An 18,602-nucleotide genomic window follows, 5' to 3' on the forward strand; every position below is an offset into this window, starting at 1 on the left:
AAATAAACATAAACTTACAATATGAATTAGCAACCCTCCTCCCCTCCTAGGTATGTTCCTAGGAGAAATAAAAGCATATATCCACACAAAGACTTATATGTGAAAGTTTATAGCAGCATTATTTATCAAAGCCCAAAAGCAGAAAGAATCCAGATGTCCATTATCTGGGAAATGGAAAAGCAAAATGGGATATACAGCCATACACTGGAATACTATTCAGCAATAAAAAGGAATGAGCTACTCTTACTTGCTACAATATGGATAAACTTCAAAAACATGCTAGGTGAAAGAAGTCAGATGCAAAAGACTATTATATGATCCAATTATATGAAATGTCCATAAAAGACAAATCTATAGATAGGAAACAGATTAGGGTTTCCCGAGATAGGACATGGTTACAGGGATTGATGGCAAGTGGAATGAGGGATCTTTTTGGAGTTATGGAAATGTTCTAAAATTGGACTTCAGAGATGTTTGCTCAAGTCTATAAATTTGATAATCGAATTGCAAAATGAAGAGGAAGGAAGGGAGAGTGAGAGGGTGAGAGAAGGGAAAGGAGAAAGGGAGACAGGGACCGAAGGCAGGGGTACATTAATTCATTGTTAGAAAACAATAGGATCAACTTGAATACTTCAATTTGAATTACTAAAAGACAAAAATGTTATATGAGAGAACATAATGATGAACTGTTTTCAATCCTATTTATTATCTATCTTCTCTACTAGAATGTAGGCAGGGGTATTTATCTGTTATTTACTCTTATATCTCTCAAAACAAGCATAGTACCTTTGTACATATTAGGCAGTCAATAAATACCTGTTGAATGAAAGTTGAAGGAAGTGAAGAAAGCCAAGAAGTTTTAATACCATTTAAAAAAACCTCATAGGGTAGTAAAAAAACGTGCCTCCTTTTCTGTTAGAAGTCCCAAGTTCCTGACATAGATTTAGCATTTACTGCTGCCTTTAGCAATTCTCTTTACCTTTTTCAATATATTTCCTCACCTGCATAATATTTCCTTTATTAGGCTCTTGATTTAGCACTTTAAGGTCCAAATAGAAGAGTATCTGGACTTGCTGTGTAAACTAAATACTATGTAAATATAGGATGACAATATTGTTGACAATTACATATAAAGGTTTTTGTCACCAACCAGTGGCAGAAAATATGCACTGTATGCCCTTTAAAATAGAAAAGACAAACACAGTATTTTTCTTTTTTTTAGTAACAGCAGTATTGAGATATAATTTACATCTATACAATTCACCAAATTAATGTATATAATTCAATGGTTTTAAGTATATTTACACCATTGTGCAATCATCACAACAAATTTAAGAACATTTTTATCACCCCCAAAGAAACCTCAGGCCCTTTAGCAGTTCCCTAGCTCTGGGCAACCACTAATCTACTGTCTCTTTAGGTTTACCTATTTTAGATGTTTTATATAAACATGTGTCTGGCTTTTTTCATTTAACATAATCTTTCAAGGTTCATCCGTGTTGTAGCATGTATTCATTCCCTTTTTTGTGACCAAATAGTATTCCATCATATGGCTATACCACATTTTATTTATCCATTTATCAGTTGATGGACATTTGGGTTGTTTCTACTTTTTGGCTATTAGGAATAATGCTACTATGTATAAATTTTTCTGTGGACATATGTTTTCATTTCTCTCAAATATATACCTAGGAGTAGAATTGCTAAGTCATATAGGAACTCTATATTTAACTTTTTGAGGAACTGCCTGACTGTATTTCAAGGTGGCTGCACCATTTCACATTCCCACCAGCAGAGGATGAGGGTTCTGATTTCTCCACATCCCTGCCAATAGTTGTTATCCTTTCTTTATCATGGGCATCCTAGTGGATGTGAAATACTATCTTATTGTGGTTTTGATTTGCTTTTCCCTGATGGCTAATAATGTTGAGCATCTTTTCATGTGTTTTTTATTTTGGCCTCTTGTATTTTTTCTTTGGAGAAATGTCTCTTCAGATCCTTTGGTCAATAGTATTCTTTTAACTGATTCTTGAGTTGTCCTTAATATGAAGTGAAACAACACAGCAAATGATATCCACAGTTCCAAGAAGCAGGTATGGATTCACTAAATCTACTGTACTTCACTATTTGATCTCTTCCTATTTAGATCAATTCAGTGGCCAAATATCCTAAGTGTTTTCTGGGCCAGTACCCTACAGATGGTCTAACTGAGGCTGTTCCAGGCCAACTTATTTTTTATCTTGTCAATTCAGAGGAAATAACAGCCTTACTTACCATTTCCCAGTTCCCAAGAAATGTTGTACTTTTTGCTGGCACTGTACTTCAACAGACTCAGGGCACTAGAACTGTTCCAGGAGTTATTGGGATTACGACGCAGTGCATTTAGTGCAAATATCAGGTGGAGTCCAGAGCAATCAGCAAAATTATAAAGTTTGTCTAGAGACCTGGCTGGGAAGAAGCAGAAAAAGGCTTGTAACTTTAAAATCAACATTCCAACAAAAGGAAAATACTAGGTACTATAAAAAGCCTTTCTATGAGCTTCCTGCTAATTAATTCCTGCTAGGAATTACACAGAGAGGCTTCAAAAGGATTATATTACCTCTTGGTTCAGGGTTCATTTTGAAGTGATTTTAGAAAGCAGCACGCAGAATTCTAGACACAGGTTGCAAATTAGCAACCAAGTCTAACAACTGTTAACAACAACAACAAAATGGAATTGCTAACATTTAAAAATGGGAAGGTATCACAAAGTAGTTCGATTTCTAGCTTCTCTTGAAAAATCACATGATCTGACACTGCTGGATCTGTATTCCTTTGTGGAATGATAGGAATAGTGTTGGGAGGCAAGGCCAAGAGAGATAACTGGCTGGCAAGTCTTGCAAAATAGCTCAGTCTAGCAACACTTCAAAAAAAATTTTTACTCAATTCCACATTTCTAATATTTCTGAGAATGGAAACACCAGAAGTGTAAATATATTCATTGTCATTTTGATCCTTGATACCACCAACTCTACTCACCATGTGTCCCATACCCATCCCATTCCTTCACATCTATTGTCACCATTCTGTTTCTAGTTCTCATTTCAACTTGCATGAATTATCACAACAATCTCTGTGCTTGCCTGTCCAGATTCATCTTTCTTCCAATCTCTTTCATCAGTTTCACTGACCTCTCAAAACCTTAGTGGATTTTTAAAACTGTTTTCTTCCTTAGTTCAGGACTTTACAACTCAATCATAATTTTCCCCCAACTTCAAGCCTCTCTATTGTCATCTATGAGTTCTTTGTTGGTGTCACCCAGTTCCATGTATTATAGAATCCCCTGCTCCATCAGGCTTTGCTCTAATTCTCCTCATTTGGCATGCCCTTTCCCCCTTTTAAAAACATATCCAGATCTTACTTGTCCTTTTATTTTTTTATTTTTATTTTTTTATTATGTTATGTTAATCACCATACATGACATCATTAGTTTTTGATGTAGTGTCCCATGATTCATTGTTTGTGCATAACACCCAGTGCTCCACGCAGAATGTGTCCTCTTTAATACCCATCACCAGGCTCACCCATCCCCCCACCCCCTCCCCTCTAGAACCCAGTTTGTTTTTCAGAGTCCATCGTCTCTAATGGTTCGTCTCCCCCTCCGATTTCCCCCACTTCATTCTTCCCCTCCTGATATCTTCTTCTCTTTTTTTTTATTAACATATAATGTATTATTTCCTTCAGAGGTACAGATCTCTGATTCTACAGTCTTGCACAATTCACAGCGCTCACCATAGCACATACCCTCCCCAATGTCTATCACCCAGCCACCCCATCCCTCCCACCCCCCACCACTCCAGCAACCCTCAGTTTGTTTCCTGAGATTAAGAATTCCTCATATCAGTGAGGTCATATGATACATGTCTTTCCCTGATTCACTTATTTCGCTCAGCATAACACCCTCCAGTTCCATCCACATCATTGCAAATGGCAAGATTTCATTCCTTTTGATGGCTGCATAATATTCCATTGTGTATATATACCACTTCTTCTTTATCCATTCATCTGTTGATGGACATCTTGGCTCTTTCCACAGTTTGGCTATTGTGAACATTGCTGCTATAAACATCGGGGTACACGTACCCCCTCGGATCCCTACATTTGTATCTCTGGGGTAAATACCCAGTAGTGCAATTGCTGGGTCATAGAGTAGCTCTATCTTCAACTTTTTGAAGAACCTCCATACTGTTTTCTGCACAGTATGCCGAAGCTGCAGAAGCTTGCATTCCCACCAACAGTGTAGGAGGGTTCTCCTTTCTCCGCATCCCTGCCAACATCTGTCATTTCCTGACTTGTTAATTTTAGCCATTCTGACTGGTGTGAGGTGATATCTCATTGAAGTTTTGATTTGGATTTCCCTGATGCTGAGCAATGTTGAGCACTTTTTCATGTGTCTGTTGGCCATTTGGGTGTCTTCTTTGCAGAAATGTCTGTTCATGTCTTCTGCCCATTTCAGGATTGGATCACTTGTTCTTTGGGTGTTGAGTTTGATAAGTTCTTTATAGCTTTTGGATACTAGCCCTTTATCTGTCATTTGCAAAATCTTCTACCATTCTGTCGGTTGTCTTTTGGTTTTGTTGACTGTTTCTTTTGCTGAGCAAAAGCTTTTTACCTTGATGAGGTCCCAATAGTTCATTTTTGCCCTTGCTTCCCTTGCCTTTGGCGATGTTTCTAGGAAGAAGTTGCTGTGGCTGAGGTCGAAGAGGTTGCTGCCTGTGTTCTCCTTTAGGATGTTGATGGATTCCTGTCTCACATTTAGGTCTTTCAACTATTTTGAGTCTATTTTTGTGTGTGGTGTAAGGAAATGGTCCAGTTTCATTCTTCTGCATGTGGCTGTCCAATTTTCCCAACGCCATTTGTTGAAGAGACTGTCTTTTTTCCATTGGATAATCTTTCCTGCTTTGTCAAAGATTAGTTGACCATAGAGCTGAGGGTCCATTTCTGGGTTCTCTGTTCTGTTCCATTGATCTATGTGTCTATTTTTGTGCTAGTACCATACTGTCTTGATGATGACAACTCTGTAATATAGCTTGAAATCTGGAATTGTGATGCCACCAGCTTTGCTTTTCTTTTTCAACATTCCTTTGGCTATTCGGGGTCTTTTCTGGTTCCATACAAATTTTAGGATTATTTGTTCCAGCTCTGTGAAAAAAGTTAATGGTATTTTGATAGGTATTGCATTGGGTGTATAGATTACTCTAGGTAGCACAGACATTTTAACAATATTTGTTCTTCCAATCCATGAGCATGAAACGTCTTTCCAGTTCTTTGTGTCTTCTTCAATTTCTTTAATGGGTGTTCTATAGTTTTTGCAGTACAGTTCCCTTGCCTCTTTGGTTAGGTTTATTCCTAGGTATCTTATGGTTTTGGGTGCAACTGTAAATGGGATTGACTCCTTAATTTCTCTTTCTTCTGTCTCATTGGTAGTGTATAGAAACACAACTGATTTCTTTTTTTTTTTTTTAAGATTTTATTTATTTGAGAGAGAGAGAGAAAGCACATGAGATGGGGGGAGGGTCAGAGGGAGGAGCAGACTCCCTGCCGAGCAGGGAGCCCGATGCGGGACTCGATCCAGGCACTCCAGGATCATGACCTGAGCCGAAGGCAGCCGCTCAACCAACTGAGCCACCCAGGCGCCCCAAAACACAACTGATTTCTGTGCATTGATTTTATATCTTGTGACTTTGTTGAGTTCCTGTATGAGTTCTAGCAATTTTGGGGTGGAGTCTTTTGGCTTTTCCACTTAGAATATCATGTCATCTGCAAAGAGTGAGAGTTTGACTTCTTTGCTGATGTGGATGCCTTTTATTTCTTTTTGTTGTCTTATTGCTGAGGCTAGAATTTTCTAGTATTATGTTGAACAGCAGTGATGATAGTGGACATCCCTGCCGTGTTCCTGACCTTAGGGAAAAGGTGTCAGTTTTAGTTTTAAATAGGAAAAAAAAACCCTACCCTTGTACTTACCACATACCACATACCATACTCAATGGCATTGCATACTCAATAGTATGATAGAAATTTGTGGTAAGACTTTTAGCCCTACTTGGGTGAGGTATAAAAAAACCACGTAGGATATTTTAAAAAGGAAAAACTGAAGTATCTTCTATCTAATCTATACCACTGACCTACATTGGAGTTGGTATCCATAGGCTAAGAAGTTGGCTAAACAGATTCTCAGGAAACTATCACTCTCTATTTAAATGAGCATTGACAATTATTATTGGATAATAATATCTACAACTAAATGATCTCACTGACATACTATGAGATTTAGATATTTTTATCCAGAGGTTCCCTGAAACTTGAGAATTATTTCAAGTGTTCCTCTGGTATAAAAAGCTTGAGAAAGCACTCCTAGAGTTAAAGAATGCATAGGAAAACAAATCATCTGAACACCAAAATATTCACTGTTGAAGTGAAGACTGACTTAAACATTCTTTCCACTTGGCAAAATCCTCACTAATCAAATCAATAATGTTTTTAATTTCTCCAATATAATGCAAACCCATTATAAATCTATTGGAAAGCCAAGTTACAAGTCTGAGCAAAAGAGGCAGGATTTCATGAAATCAATGAAAATAATGTCTGATAACTGTTCAAGTCACATGCAAATCCACTAATAAATAAGGATCTAGAAAAATTAGATCAGTTAACTGAACAAGAGAAAACTCACAAGGATAACAACAGGTTGCTCAAAAATAATTTGAATATTAAAAGATAAAGAGAGGTTTATTTTGAAGTCTTTTAATATTTATTTAATATTTATGCTCATGCCACAAAAGTTAAATTATTTTCTCAGAAAGAATACTCAATATTCAATTAACAATTTCAAAACATTCAAAAAATGAATGTTTTGTTCATTGAAATTGTTCATAGTTGCAATAAGAGCTTATAATTTGTTACACTTATTTTCATAATTTTAGTGTCATTTAGAAATCAAACTTTTGCATCAAAATTGAATATGAATAACTAATATTCTTCTTAGGTAGACTGATTCCTTTAAGTGGCCTTTTTCTAGAATTAATTATCTTTATGTGATGAAAATTTCCTGTGTAGTTTTCATGTAAATTAGAAAAACAAACAATATATATAGCAAACACAAAAGCACATCAAACCTATGATTTCATGGATTTGATGGTTTAAGACAAGGCAAAGGGATTTACCCCCCAAAAAGATGTCAATATAGAAAAAAGTATGGGGAAATAAAAATATAGATGGTTTGTTAACATGGCAAACATTGAGAACTAGAGTGCTAGAAATTTGGGAAATACCTCCTTAAGGATAAGTTTAAGTCCCGCCTCCTTATGAAGCCATTCCTGAACACATCACTCTCCCTACAGTGACCACAACTTTCTTTAAACACAGGTTCTATACCATTTGTTAGCATCTGGGTGTCTTGTGGCATCTATGGCATTATCTTATTTTGGGATTTACCTCTTGATTCAGTCACTTTTCCAGAGTGAATGACTTGTTTTCCCAGTTAACCTGCTAAATTCCTTAAGGATTGTTCTGTATCTCATTATATCCTTCATAGCATCTATCTGAGAATGATTTCCTGCCTTAAAATCATGCTGAAGTATTCTTACAACCCAAATCTTTTTTGTTGCATATAAGTGATCTAGAAAGAAATTGGAAGGACCCAAAGAAAGATCTGTATAATAATTATTATCACTAGTTCACATATATACTCTAAAGTTTATTAGAAGATTACATATATTTAAAAAAAGATTACATACATCTGAATATAGAGCATTTAGTAGATACTCAACAAATGTAATCTTCCTTGGACTATCTACTGTCAGGTTCCATCCAAGCAAGCAAATACTTAAATATGACTTTCTACTCTCTCCACCAGAGGGTGCCAATGCCTCTATGTCCTCTAGACAGGTTCCCTGGCACCTCATATGAATAGAATTCTAAGCAGCCTTGTCTCAAAGACAGCTGAAAATGAGGAGGTGGGGCTTGAGATGAAAAGGAGAATAGGCTTGGGAATCATCTATATAGTGCTGATAGTTGATGCTATGAAAGTTCTTGAGGCTTCTGAAGAAAAAATGGTTGAGGATGAAACCTTAAGAAATGTCTACATATAAAGGTCCAGAAAAAGGGCAGAGAAGAAGAAGAATACAGACATGTTATCTTAAGGAACCCCAAAGAAGACAGTTTCAAGGATGTGCTAGTCAAAGAGTACATGTTAGTGAGAAATTGAGAAGCAAATGGACTGGGAAAAAGTCATTACAGTTAATCGAACAGTGAGGTTAGAAACAAAATTTAGGTTAGGGTGTAGACTTAAAGAATGAGTGGTAAAGAACAAGGAATAGACTCTGGACACTCAACTTATTTGTTGAAGTTCTGTGCAATAACAGGAAAAAACAAAAAACAAAAAAGTACTGGAGAAGTACCAAAGATAAGTTTAAGAAAAAAATCAAGATCAAGACCTTGTTTTGTCAAAAAGCCATTTCTTCAATAAGGGTAACAATCTCAGCTTTAAATTATAAACACATAAGATCAATGAATTATGAGAGACTATGGACTCTGAGAAACAAACTGAGGGTTCTAGAGGGGAGGAGGTAGGGGGATGGGTTCGCCTGGTGATGGGTATTAAAGAGGGCACGTATTGAATGGAGCACTGAGTGTTATACACAAACAATGACTCATGGAACACTACATCAAAAACTAATGATGTCACGTATGGTGATTAACATAACAATAAAATAAAATTTAAAAAAAGATCAATGAATTCACACTAAGATATGAATGATGGTCATTTTCCTTAGTTTCCTCAAGACTTGGCATTTTAAAAACAAAGTAGACAAACTACAATCCAACAGACAAAAAAATAGGATTCTTACTAATCTAAGCAACTGGTGGCTGAAATTGCTAGTAGGATTCATTCATTTGATAAATATTGACTGAGCACCAACTATAGGCCAGGTAATATCATATACTTGAAGGTTATAACAATGAACCAAACAGAAAACAGGTCTTAGCCCCATGGAGTTTATGTTTAGTGTGGTTGTCGTGAGGTTCAATGGTGGAAGTAAAGCAGGGGAGGGGATTGTAGAACCAATGGAAGATGTATGCTATTTTTAAAAAGCCTCACTGATAAGGTAACATTTAAGCAAAGACCCTATGGAAGTAAGGGAGTAAATCAAGTTGACTTAAAGGCAAAGGCCCAAGACAGATATGAGACTGACGAATGTGAAGAACAGCAAAGAGCCCAGTGTGGCTGCCCCAGAATGAATGACAGAGAAAGCAGTAGGAGATGAGGTCGGAGCAGTAGAATGGCCAGACTGTGTAGGACTTTGCTTTGTACCTCAAATGACAGGAAAACACTGAATGGTTTTGAATATGATCCAATTCACATTTTAAAAGCATCAGTCTGGCTGTTGAGCTAAAAAGAGACTAGAAGGGGAGGAGAGGGAAAAGGTGAAAGCAAATTAAGTAAGTAGCAGACTGTAATAATTCAGGCAAGGGATAACAGTACCTTGGACTAGGGTGGTCGTGGTTGAAGTGGCTGGATTCCTGGGATATTTTAAAAGTAGAGCTGATAATGTGCACTGAAGGATTAGATGTGGAGTATGCAGAAAGAAAGAGGTCAAGGAAAACTCCGAAGGTTTTGGCTTGAGCAAGTGGCAGATAAACTTGACACTGAAGAAGGAAGTGTGGAAGATTAGGAGAAGAAAGGAGGGGAAGACAAAAGTTAGTCAGCTCCCATTACAGCAAGAGCCAACTATGCCTTCATTGTTCAACTCTGCCCCCACCCTCTAAAGGTATACTGGACCATTTGCCAAAGAGAAGGTACCATGTCTGCCTTTTAAGCATTCATTTCAATGTCTGATACATTATAAGCCTTAATAAATATCTAACTCGTGCAGGTGTTATTTAGGCCCATTCAATGCCACTTATAACCTGTCTGTACCATAAATACCCAATCTCAGTAATCATTATTCACTGTAGCAAGTTCTCTCTAGATTATGTCTATTACTCCATGCTGTTAAATGCACTCATATAATATACTCATTGCTTTAAGTGTTCAATTTGGAGTGAATATTATGGGGGAGGTATAGGAGACTATCCACTAGAGGCTGGAGGAACAGAGGAAGTTCTAACGGAAGCCCAAAAGAAATGTGAGAGTGGAACCAGAGTGAGGTGAACTCTTTATCAACTCTGTCTCTTGTAATTCAGAGAGAAACCATCAGTTAATGGGGAAACATTTGAATTAGTGAGTACAACCAATAAAAAGGGGAACATTTTAACTGTAAGAGAGAACAGTTTGAAAATTGCCTGGGAGAAAAACACAGCCATTTCACAAAGAGTGACGATATCTTTTTAAGCTAAGAGCTAATTTTAATATGAAGAGAAATATCTCCAGTTTAGTCAGGGCAATGAAACTTTAACTAGGTTATAAAGAAATCAGCCTAAATGTCTATAATTTGACTGAAGCTGTTGAAGGAGAATGAGATTTGGGAAATTTCTGTGAATAAAAATTACAACACTCTCAAAGACTGTAGGACAGAAACTAATTATTGTACTAATCAATTTAACTAGATTTAAAGGGAAAACTAAATGCCAATGAGTATAATGGGACTTCTGGATCCCATCAGAAGTCCATCTAAATCATGACAGGAAAATAATAAAAGAGACACTGACATTATTAAAAAGGCTAGGATTGTTTTTTAGAAATTTTTTGTGGATTGTTTTTAAGAAATGTGCCCGTAAGTAAATGATTTTAAAAGATGCAAATGTTTCTAGAAGACAATTAGAAGTATCTGTCAAAATTTAAATGTGTATTCCCTTAGACCAAGAAAGTCCACCAATAGACATTTTTCCTATATACACATATACTTTCATAGTTTCCCCAAGATATACAAAGATTATCATTGCACCTCTTCTTTTAATAGCCAGTAACTGAAAACAATCCAAATGCCTATGAAATGGGGACTGTTCAACAAATTATAAAGAATCTATGTTACAGAAAGAGATTTCAAATAAGGAAAAGAAGGCTAGAATAAACTGTGTGGAGTCAAATTGGAATTGGAGGTATCAGTATAACTCATGGTTTCTAATATATGTACACATGGATAAATACAAAAATATAGATGTGTATATAGGTGAGATATCTATATCTATATCTATCTATCTATAATTTCCTGTCCACTGAGCAAGCCTGGAAGCAATGACATTTCAGTATCAATGAGCACACTTAGGACCCAGATCTTGGTTTCTAAATACCATTCTCTCATTAAAAAGAACCAGGGCTCCTTAAAGAAATGGCTGATGCCAGAGCTAGGTAAGAGAAGATACAAAATAAGCCTAGAATATTTGGTGGTACCAAAAATTATGGGAGTGCTCAAAAAGTGATGAAGGCATGTCAAAAGGACATAGGAGCTAACCTGAATGAGCCCCCAATGGCTAAAGCTGAGAGAATTTGAACAACAAAATGAATAATGATAGCACTGAATTTTAACCCTCAGAATAAAGACCCCAAAGTCATCTTGTATAAATAAATGACTAAATAAATAAAAGAGAGGAGGAACAGCTCTTCCTCATAGAATACCTTTTAATAAATGTAGCAGAATGGACATAGAAAACTGCCATTAGGCAACACCTCAGTAGTAATTGCTATAGTCAAGGACCATTGATGGATGCTAAAATTAGTATGTTAGAGTATGATGACAAAAAAGATTTGGATTGTCTTGAAGTACCTTCCCCAAGATAAAAGATAAAAATAGTAACGTTACAGAGGAGAAAACTGACAGACACCATCTTAACCTTTGTGATCAAAATTAATCTTAGTAGATATATTGACATAAGGTACCCTGATATGAAGCCCTGAGACAGGTAGAGCATCATTTTAGTGGTATTTTGATTAAAAATGTAAAACCTGAGTCTAATCATTAGAAAACATTGGACAAAACCAATTTAAGGGACATTCTACAAAATATACGGCCTGGACTCTTCAAAAGTGAAAGAAAACAAAAGACTAAAGAATGATCACAGATTGAAAGAGACATGACAACCAAATGCAATGCAATGTCCTAAATGGAATTCTAGAACAGAAAAAGGACAATATTGGGAAAATTGGCCAAATTGGAAAAAGGCCTATAGGTTATAGTATTGTATCAGTGTTAAATTTCCTTATTTCTATAATTGTACTATAGTTATGTCAAAGTGCAGAGTGCTAACCATTCCACCATGGGACCCGCTTGTACTATAGTTATGTCAAATGTTAACATTAGGTAAAGCTAGATTAAGAGTATATGAGAACTCTATGAACTACATATGAATTGTGATTTCATAAAATTTGATGAACTTTCTCAAGGCTAAAAATAATATCTATTTTTTTTTTAAGATTTTATCCATTTGACACAGAGAGAGCGACAGCGAGAGAGGGAAAACAAGCAGGGGGAGTGGGAGAGGGAAAAGCAGGCTTCCCGCAGAGCAGGGAGCCCGATGCAGGTCTCGATCCCAGGACCCCGGGATCATGACCCGAGCCGAAGGCAGACACTTAACGACTGAGCCAAAATAATTCAATATAAAATGTGAAAAAAAAAGAACAAAGTAGATCTGTATACATTTATATGAAAAAAAATCAAGATATCAAGATGTATTATTGGAGGGAGAGATGAGCCATGAGAGACTATGGATTCTGAGAAACAAACTGAGGATTTTAGAGGGGAGGGGGTGGGGGGGATGGGCTAGCCTGGTGATGGGTACTAAGGAGGGCACTTACTGCATGGAGCACTGGGTGTTATACGAAAACAATGAATCGTGGATCACTACATCAAAAACTAATAATGTATTTTATGGTGACTAACATAATAAAATGAAATTAAAAAAAGATGTATTGTTTTAAAAAAGTGAAAAAGAAAAAAAGCAATGACCAGAATGCTGTAATATGATCTCTTCTAAGTGATATATTCATGTACACATATACATGGATATATATACATATATACACAATCATATATGTCTATACATATTGGGTATATAAATAACCATTTTGTTGTAAGGAAACAAAACTGTTAAAACTCATAATTTGGGAGGAAAGGAAGTGAAAGAAAGAGAAGCGAGTGAGACTTTTATTTTTCAGTTTTCAACAAGTCTGCATTTCTACACAAAAAAGGACCCTCTAGACAAGAAATTATCATCCTTTTCTTGGTGTCTTTTCTATACCTCCCTGTATTAAAATAAAGGAATAAAAGAAAACTTGAAAATATTTATCATATAATTTAAAGGTTTGCTTTTATGGAAAAAAGTAATTAAGTCTTCAGTGCTGTTGCTTAAATCTTCTGAATAAACTATATTCTTTTGCATATAATCCCCAGTATTCTATGAGTCTGGTTCACATTAGTTCTGGAATGAAAAGTTTTCCCACTCACTTCTAGTAGACAATAAAACCTAGCATTTTGTTGTAGTGAAACAAAGAACATGTAGATAATTCTTGTGTATTATGAAAGTTTAACTAAGAATCACATCACTTTTTATGTGAAGGACCACATAGTAAATATTTTGTTTTGTGGGATACATATCATCTCTGTCACATATTTTTTTTTTCTAAATAGCAATTTAAAAATACAAAAACCATTCTTAGTTCATACTGGGTTCCCAACCTGAGGGACATGGACAGCTTACTGCAGGATTCCAGACATTATTCCACCTCTAGGCTGAATAAATAACATATGTCATATATTATATAATGCTATTTCTTGAATAGCTATAGATACTTCTAGGATTAGAACAAAACAAATTATTTAAAAAGCATTATTGAATTCATATAAACTTTCTGTCCTTATTAATTTTCTTAATCAGTGAATACCAAAATTGTAACTGGTTTTATGTGGGGTGTTCATTAGATGTCTTAATATTAAAAAGAATTCCTCACACAAAGACTCAGAAAATATACTTCCACACACTTCCTTAAAGGAATTACTTAAGGTTGCAATTCAGTCAAACAAAAGAAGAAGCCATGAGATCCAGAGACAGTAGATCAAATTCAGAGAGTAATAATGAAAAGTCCAAGAATGAGACTTATAAAGAAGACCTAGAAAAGAATGAGTTTCCACTGAATGAAAGGAATAGAAAAATGTACAAATGTGATAAAGACATATTTTGTAAGGGAAAAAAATTTTACAACGTGGGAACAAAAAAGCTAAATAAGAAACTTAAGTCAAATATGAAATAATCTAAAATGTGATATGGTCTTAAGCAGTTAAAGGAGCATAAAGGAAAGAAAGATTGTTTGACCTCGATGACGGGAAAATTCTTTGCCTCTGGAGTTGTGACACTGGACTATCAAAGTAGAAAATGTCAATCTAACATAGAACTTGTCCCAGCAATAAAGAACTTTTATGTCATAATTCTGTAGATTCTCTTTATTGCTTTTCAATATTTGGAAACTTTCTAGAGCAAAGCATAGAGAATTCGGTTACGATTGCAGAACAAAATGAAAATAACATCAATGATAAGGTAAAAGTAAATGTGTTACTGAAAATGGCACAGTCCTGAAAGGGAAAGGAGATGAAAAGTTAGCAGCATTAATATCTTTATCTTACAGAACAGAGTATCAAAAAACACAAAAGTTGATAGAACAAAAAGTAGAAGTTAAAATGTTAAAGTAACAATCATAATCAATAGATATTCTAAAATATTCATATATTTAAATATAGTTATTAACATGTTATAGGTTTATATAATTGATATAAATATATCTTTTATCAGATATATTTCTATCACAAAGCTATCAAATATTGGGAAGAAAAGAGGAAGTAAGAGAACATCGTTAAGTTAGCTAAATCCTCATATTCCTCAGCAATCAATAGAACTAAAGTAATTCAATAAATAAAAGGAGTTATGAGCATATTATTTGATCACAAAGAGATAAATATTGAAAGATTAAAAAAATAGTAGAAAATCCACAGTACTATAAGCTAATTCTTTGAAAGACTAATAAATATTAAAATTCCTAGGAAGTTTGATGAGAAAGAAGAGAAAGAAAAAATGGAGAAAAGGCATAGAACAATAATTTTATAAAAGGAAAAGGAAATACAGCCATTGTTAAAAGTATTTTTACATGATAGTGATATATACAAATAGCATTATGCCACTAAAGTTGAGATGGACAATCTTACATGTCAGTAATAACCAATTAGAAAAATATAAAACATTAAAAAGTTACCATTCGTGATAATATATTATGTATATATTATAGTATATACATAAAAATATCTATAAAATAATAGGGCATATGCCTAACAAAAATGTGCATTACCTTTATGGAGAAAATTATAAAACCTTATTGATAAAATAGTTTTGAATAAATAGAAAATTATGCTTTATTTGGGGGTAAGAAGTGTTGATATTTTTTAAAATGCCAATTCTCCCTATATTAATATGAGTATAATGTAATTCCAATAAAAGTTCCACCAGAGATTACAAAGAATTTGACAAAGTGATCTTTTTTTTTTAAGATTTTTTATTTATTTATTTTGACAGAAAAAGACACAGTGAGAGAGGGAACACAAGCAGGGGGAGTGGGAGAGGGAGAAGCAGCCTTCCCGCTGAGCAGAGAGCCCAATGCAGGGCTCGATCCCAGGACCCTGGCATCACAACCTGAGCTGAAGGCAGACGCTTAACAGCTGAGCCACCCAGACACCCTGACAAAGTGATCTTAAAATTAATATTGAAGAGTAAAGAGCAAAGAACTACATAAAATGGGGAGCCACCTTGATGTTAGCTAATGATTGCTACCCATTTTTTTCCATGCTGACATTTGCCAATCCTGGACTAGGATGAAGAATGAAAGTTCTAACATATGTGTAATAGAGTCCTAGATGAATGGAGAAAGAGAATAGGGGGCAAGCAATATTTGAAGAAATAATAGCCAGGAATTTTCCAAACTTGACAAAAGAAATCAGTTCAAAGATTTAAGAAGCTCAGTAAACCCTGAGTAGGAAAAATACAAAGGAAATCTAGAAATATCATGGCCACATTGTGAAAACTCAAAGCCAAGAGAATAATATCTTAAAAGCAATCACAGAAAGTGGCAGGATATAAAATCAGTGCACAGAAATCAGTTGCATTTCTATACACCAACAACAAGACAGAAGAAAGAGAAATTAAGGAGTCGATCCCATTTACAATTTCACCCAAAACCATAAGATACCTAGGAATAAACCTAACCAAAGAGGCAAAGAATCTCAACTCAGAAAACTGTAGAATACTCCCGAAAGAAATTGAGGAAGACACAAAAAAATGGAATGGTTCCATGCTCGTGGATTAGAAAAACAAATATTGTGAAAATGTCTATGCTACCTAGAGCAATCTACACATTTAATGCAATCCCTATCAAAATACCAACAACTTTTTCCAAAGAAATGGAACAAATAATCCTAAAATGTATATGGAACCAGAAAAGACCCCAAATAGCCAAAGGAATGTTGAAAAAGAAAAACAAAGCTTGTGGCAATACAATTCCGGATTTCAAACTCTATTACAAAGCTGTTATCATCAAGACAGTATGGTACTGGCACAAAAACAGACACATAGATCAATGGAACAGAATAGAGAAACCAGAAATGGACCCTCAACTCTATGGTCAACTAATCTTCGACAAAGCAGGAAAGACTATCCAATGGAAAAAAGACAGTCTCTTCAACAAATGGTGTTGGGAAAATTGGACAGCCACATGCAGAAGAATGAAACTGGACCATTTCCTTACACCACACACAAAAATAGACTCAAAATGGATGAAAGACCTAAATGTGAGACAGGAATCCAACCAAATCCTTGAGGAGAGCACAGGCAGCAACCTCTTCGACCTCAGCCACAGCAACTTCTGTCTAGAAACAGCGCCAAAGGCAAGGGAAGCAAGAGCAAAAATGAACTAATGGGACTTCATCAAGATAAAAAGCTTTTGCACAGCAAAGGAAACAGTCCACAAAACCAAAAGACAACCGACAGAATGTGAGAAGATATTCGCAAATGACATATCAGATAAAGGGCTAGTATCCAAAATCTGTAAAGAACTTATCAAACTCAACACCCAAAGAACAAGTGATCCAATCCTGAAATGGGCAGAAGACATGAACAGACATTTCTGCAAAGAAGACATCCAAATGGCCAACAGACACATGAAAAAGTGCTCAACATCACTTGGCATCAGGGAAATACAAATCAAAACCTCAATGAGATACTACCTCATACCTGTCAGAATGGCTAAAATTAACAAGTCAGGAAACAACACATGTTGGCGAGGATACGGAGAAAGGGGAACTCTCTTACACTGTTGGTGGGAATGCAAGCTGGTGCAGCCACTCCGGAAAACAGTATGGAGGTTCCTGAAAAGGTTGAAAATAGAGCTACCCTATGACCCAGCAATTGCACTACTGGGTATTTACCCCAAAGATACAAATGTAGTGATCCGAAGGGGCACATGCACCCCAATGTTTATAGCAGCAATGTCCACAATAGTCAAACTATTCAAAGAGCTTAGATGTCCATCAACAGATGAATGGATAAAGAAGATGTGGTATATATACACAATGGAATTTTATGCAGCCATCAAAAAAATGAAATCTTGCCATTTTCAATGATGTGGATGGAACTAGAGGGTATTATGCTAAGTGAAATAAGTCAATCAGAGAAAGACAAGTATCATATAATCTCACTCATATGAGGAATTTAAGAAACAAGACAGAGGATCATATGGGAAAGGAGGCAAAAATGAAACAACACGAAACCAGAGAGGGAGACAAACCATAAGAGACCCTTAATCTCAGGAAACAAACTGAGGGTTCTTGGAGTGGAGGGGTTGGGAGGGTTGGGGTGGCTGGGTGATGGATGTTGGGGAGGGTATGTGCTATGGTGAGCACTATGAATTGTGTAAGACTGATGAATCAACAACTTGTACCCCTGAAACAAATAATACATTATATGTTAATAAAAAAAAAAAGCAATCACAGAGAAGGAAAGGCATATTACTTTCACCATTTCAACAATAAGACTGAAAGCCCACTTTTCAATAGAAACTATGCAAGTCAACTGACAATGAAACTTCTCAGAGTGCAAACTTTCAGCATAGAATCCTTTACTCAGAAGAAAATACACTACAAAAATGGAAAACAAGACTTCTAAGACTCCATGCATTTCAACCAAGATGGAGCAAGCCAACTACAGCATATCTCTTACACCAATGATAACTAAAATCTCTGGGCAGAAAAAGACAACCACCTAAGTACTCTGAAAAGTAAAAATTAGCAAGCAGACTGTTGAACTCAAAATCTGGACAATGATCTGTAATGAGGGCAAGTTTCATGGTCTTATTTTCCTTCTTTATCTCCAAGCTTTGACTGAAAGAAGGCCAAAGTGGCAGAACTGTGCCATGGGTGCAAAAGCAAAAATTCTCAGAAACAAAACATTACCCCTAGCCATGAAACCAGGAAAAGAGGCTCCTGCATGCCAGACAGCATGTAGAGAAATACCCATTTCTTTTAGCCTTTTCCTTCTTACTCTTTTCTCTCTCAGCCCTACCAGTAAGGCTGGCCAGTTGGGGAATTTTATGG

At 35.8% G+C, this 18,602-nt stretch overlaps 1 protein-coding gene across 3 annotated transcripts in view; it reads right to left on the minus strand.

Moving 5' to 3' along the window:
• Positions 1–18,602, minus strand: part of HPSE2 (heparanase 2 (inactive)) — a 687,285-nt gene that overhangs the window by 273,019 nt on the left and 395,664 nt on the right. For all 3 annotated transcript variants that reach the window (XR_003519076.2, XM_027589152.2, XM_027589165.1), the window contains exon 4: positions 2,275–2,448. Coding sequence is in view for 2 of the 3 variants with exons in the window: in XM_027589152.2 (XP_027444953.1) it covers positions 2,275–2,448 (174 nt within the window). In the remaining variant the exon portion in view is untranslated. The remainder of the gene's footprint in view (positions 1–2,274; positions 2,449–18,602) is intronic.

Source organism: Zalophus californianus, chromosome 15 (assembly GCF_009762305.2).
Source record: "Zalophus californianus isolate mZalCal1 chromosome 15, mZalCal1.pri.v2, whole genome shotgun sequence".
NCBI lineage: Eukaryota > Metazoa > Chordata > Mammalia > Carnivora > Otariidae > Zalophus > Zalophus californianus.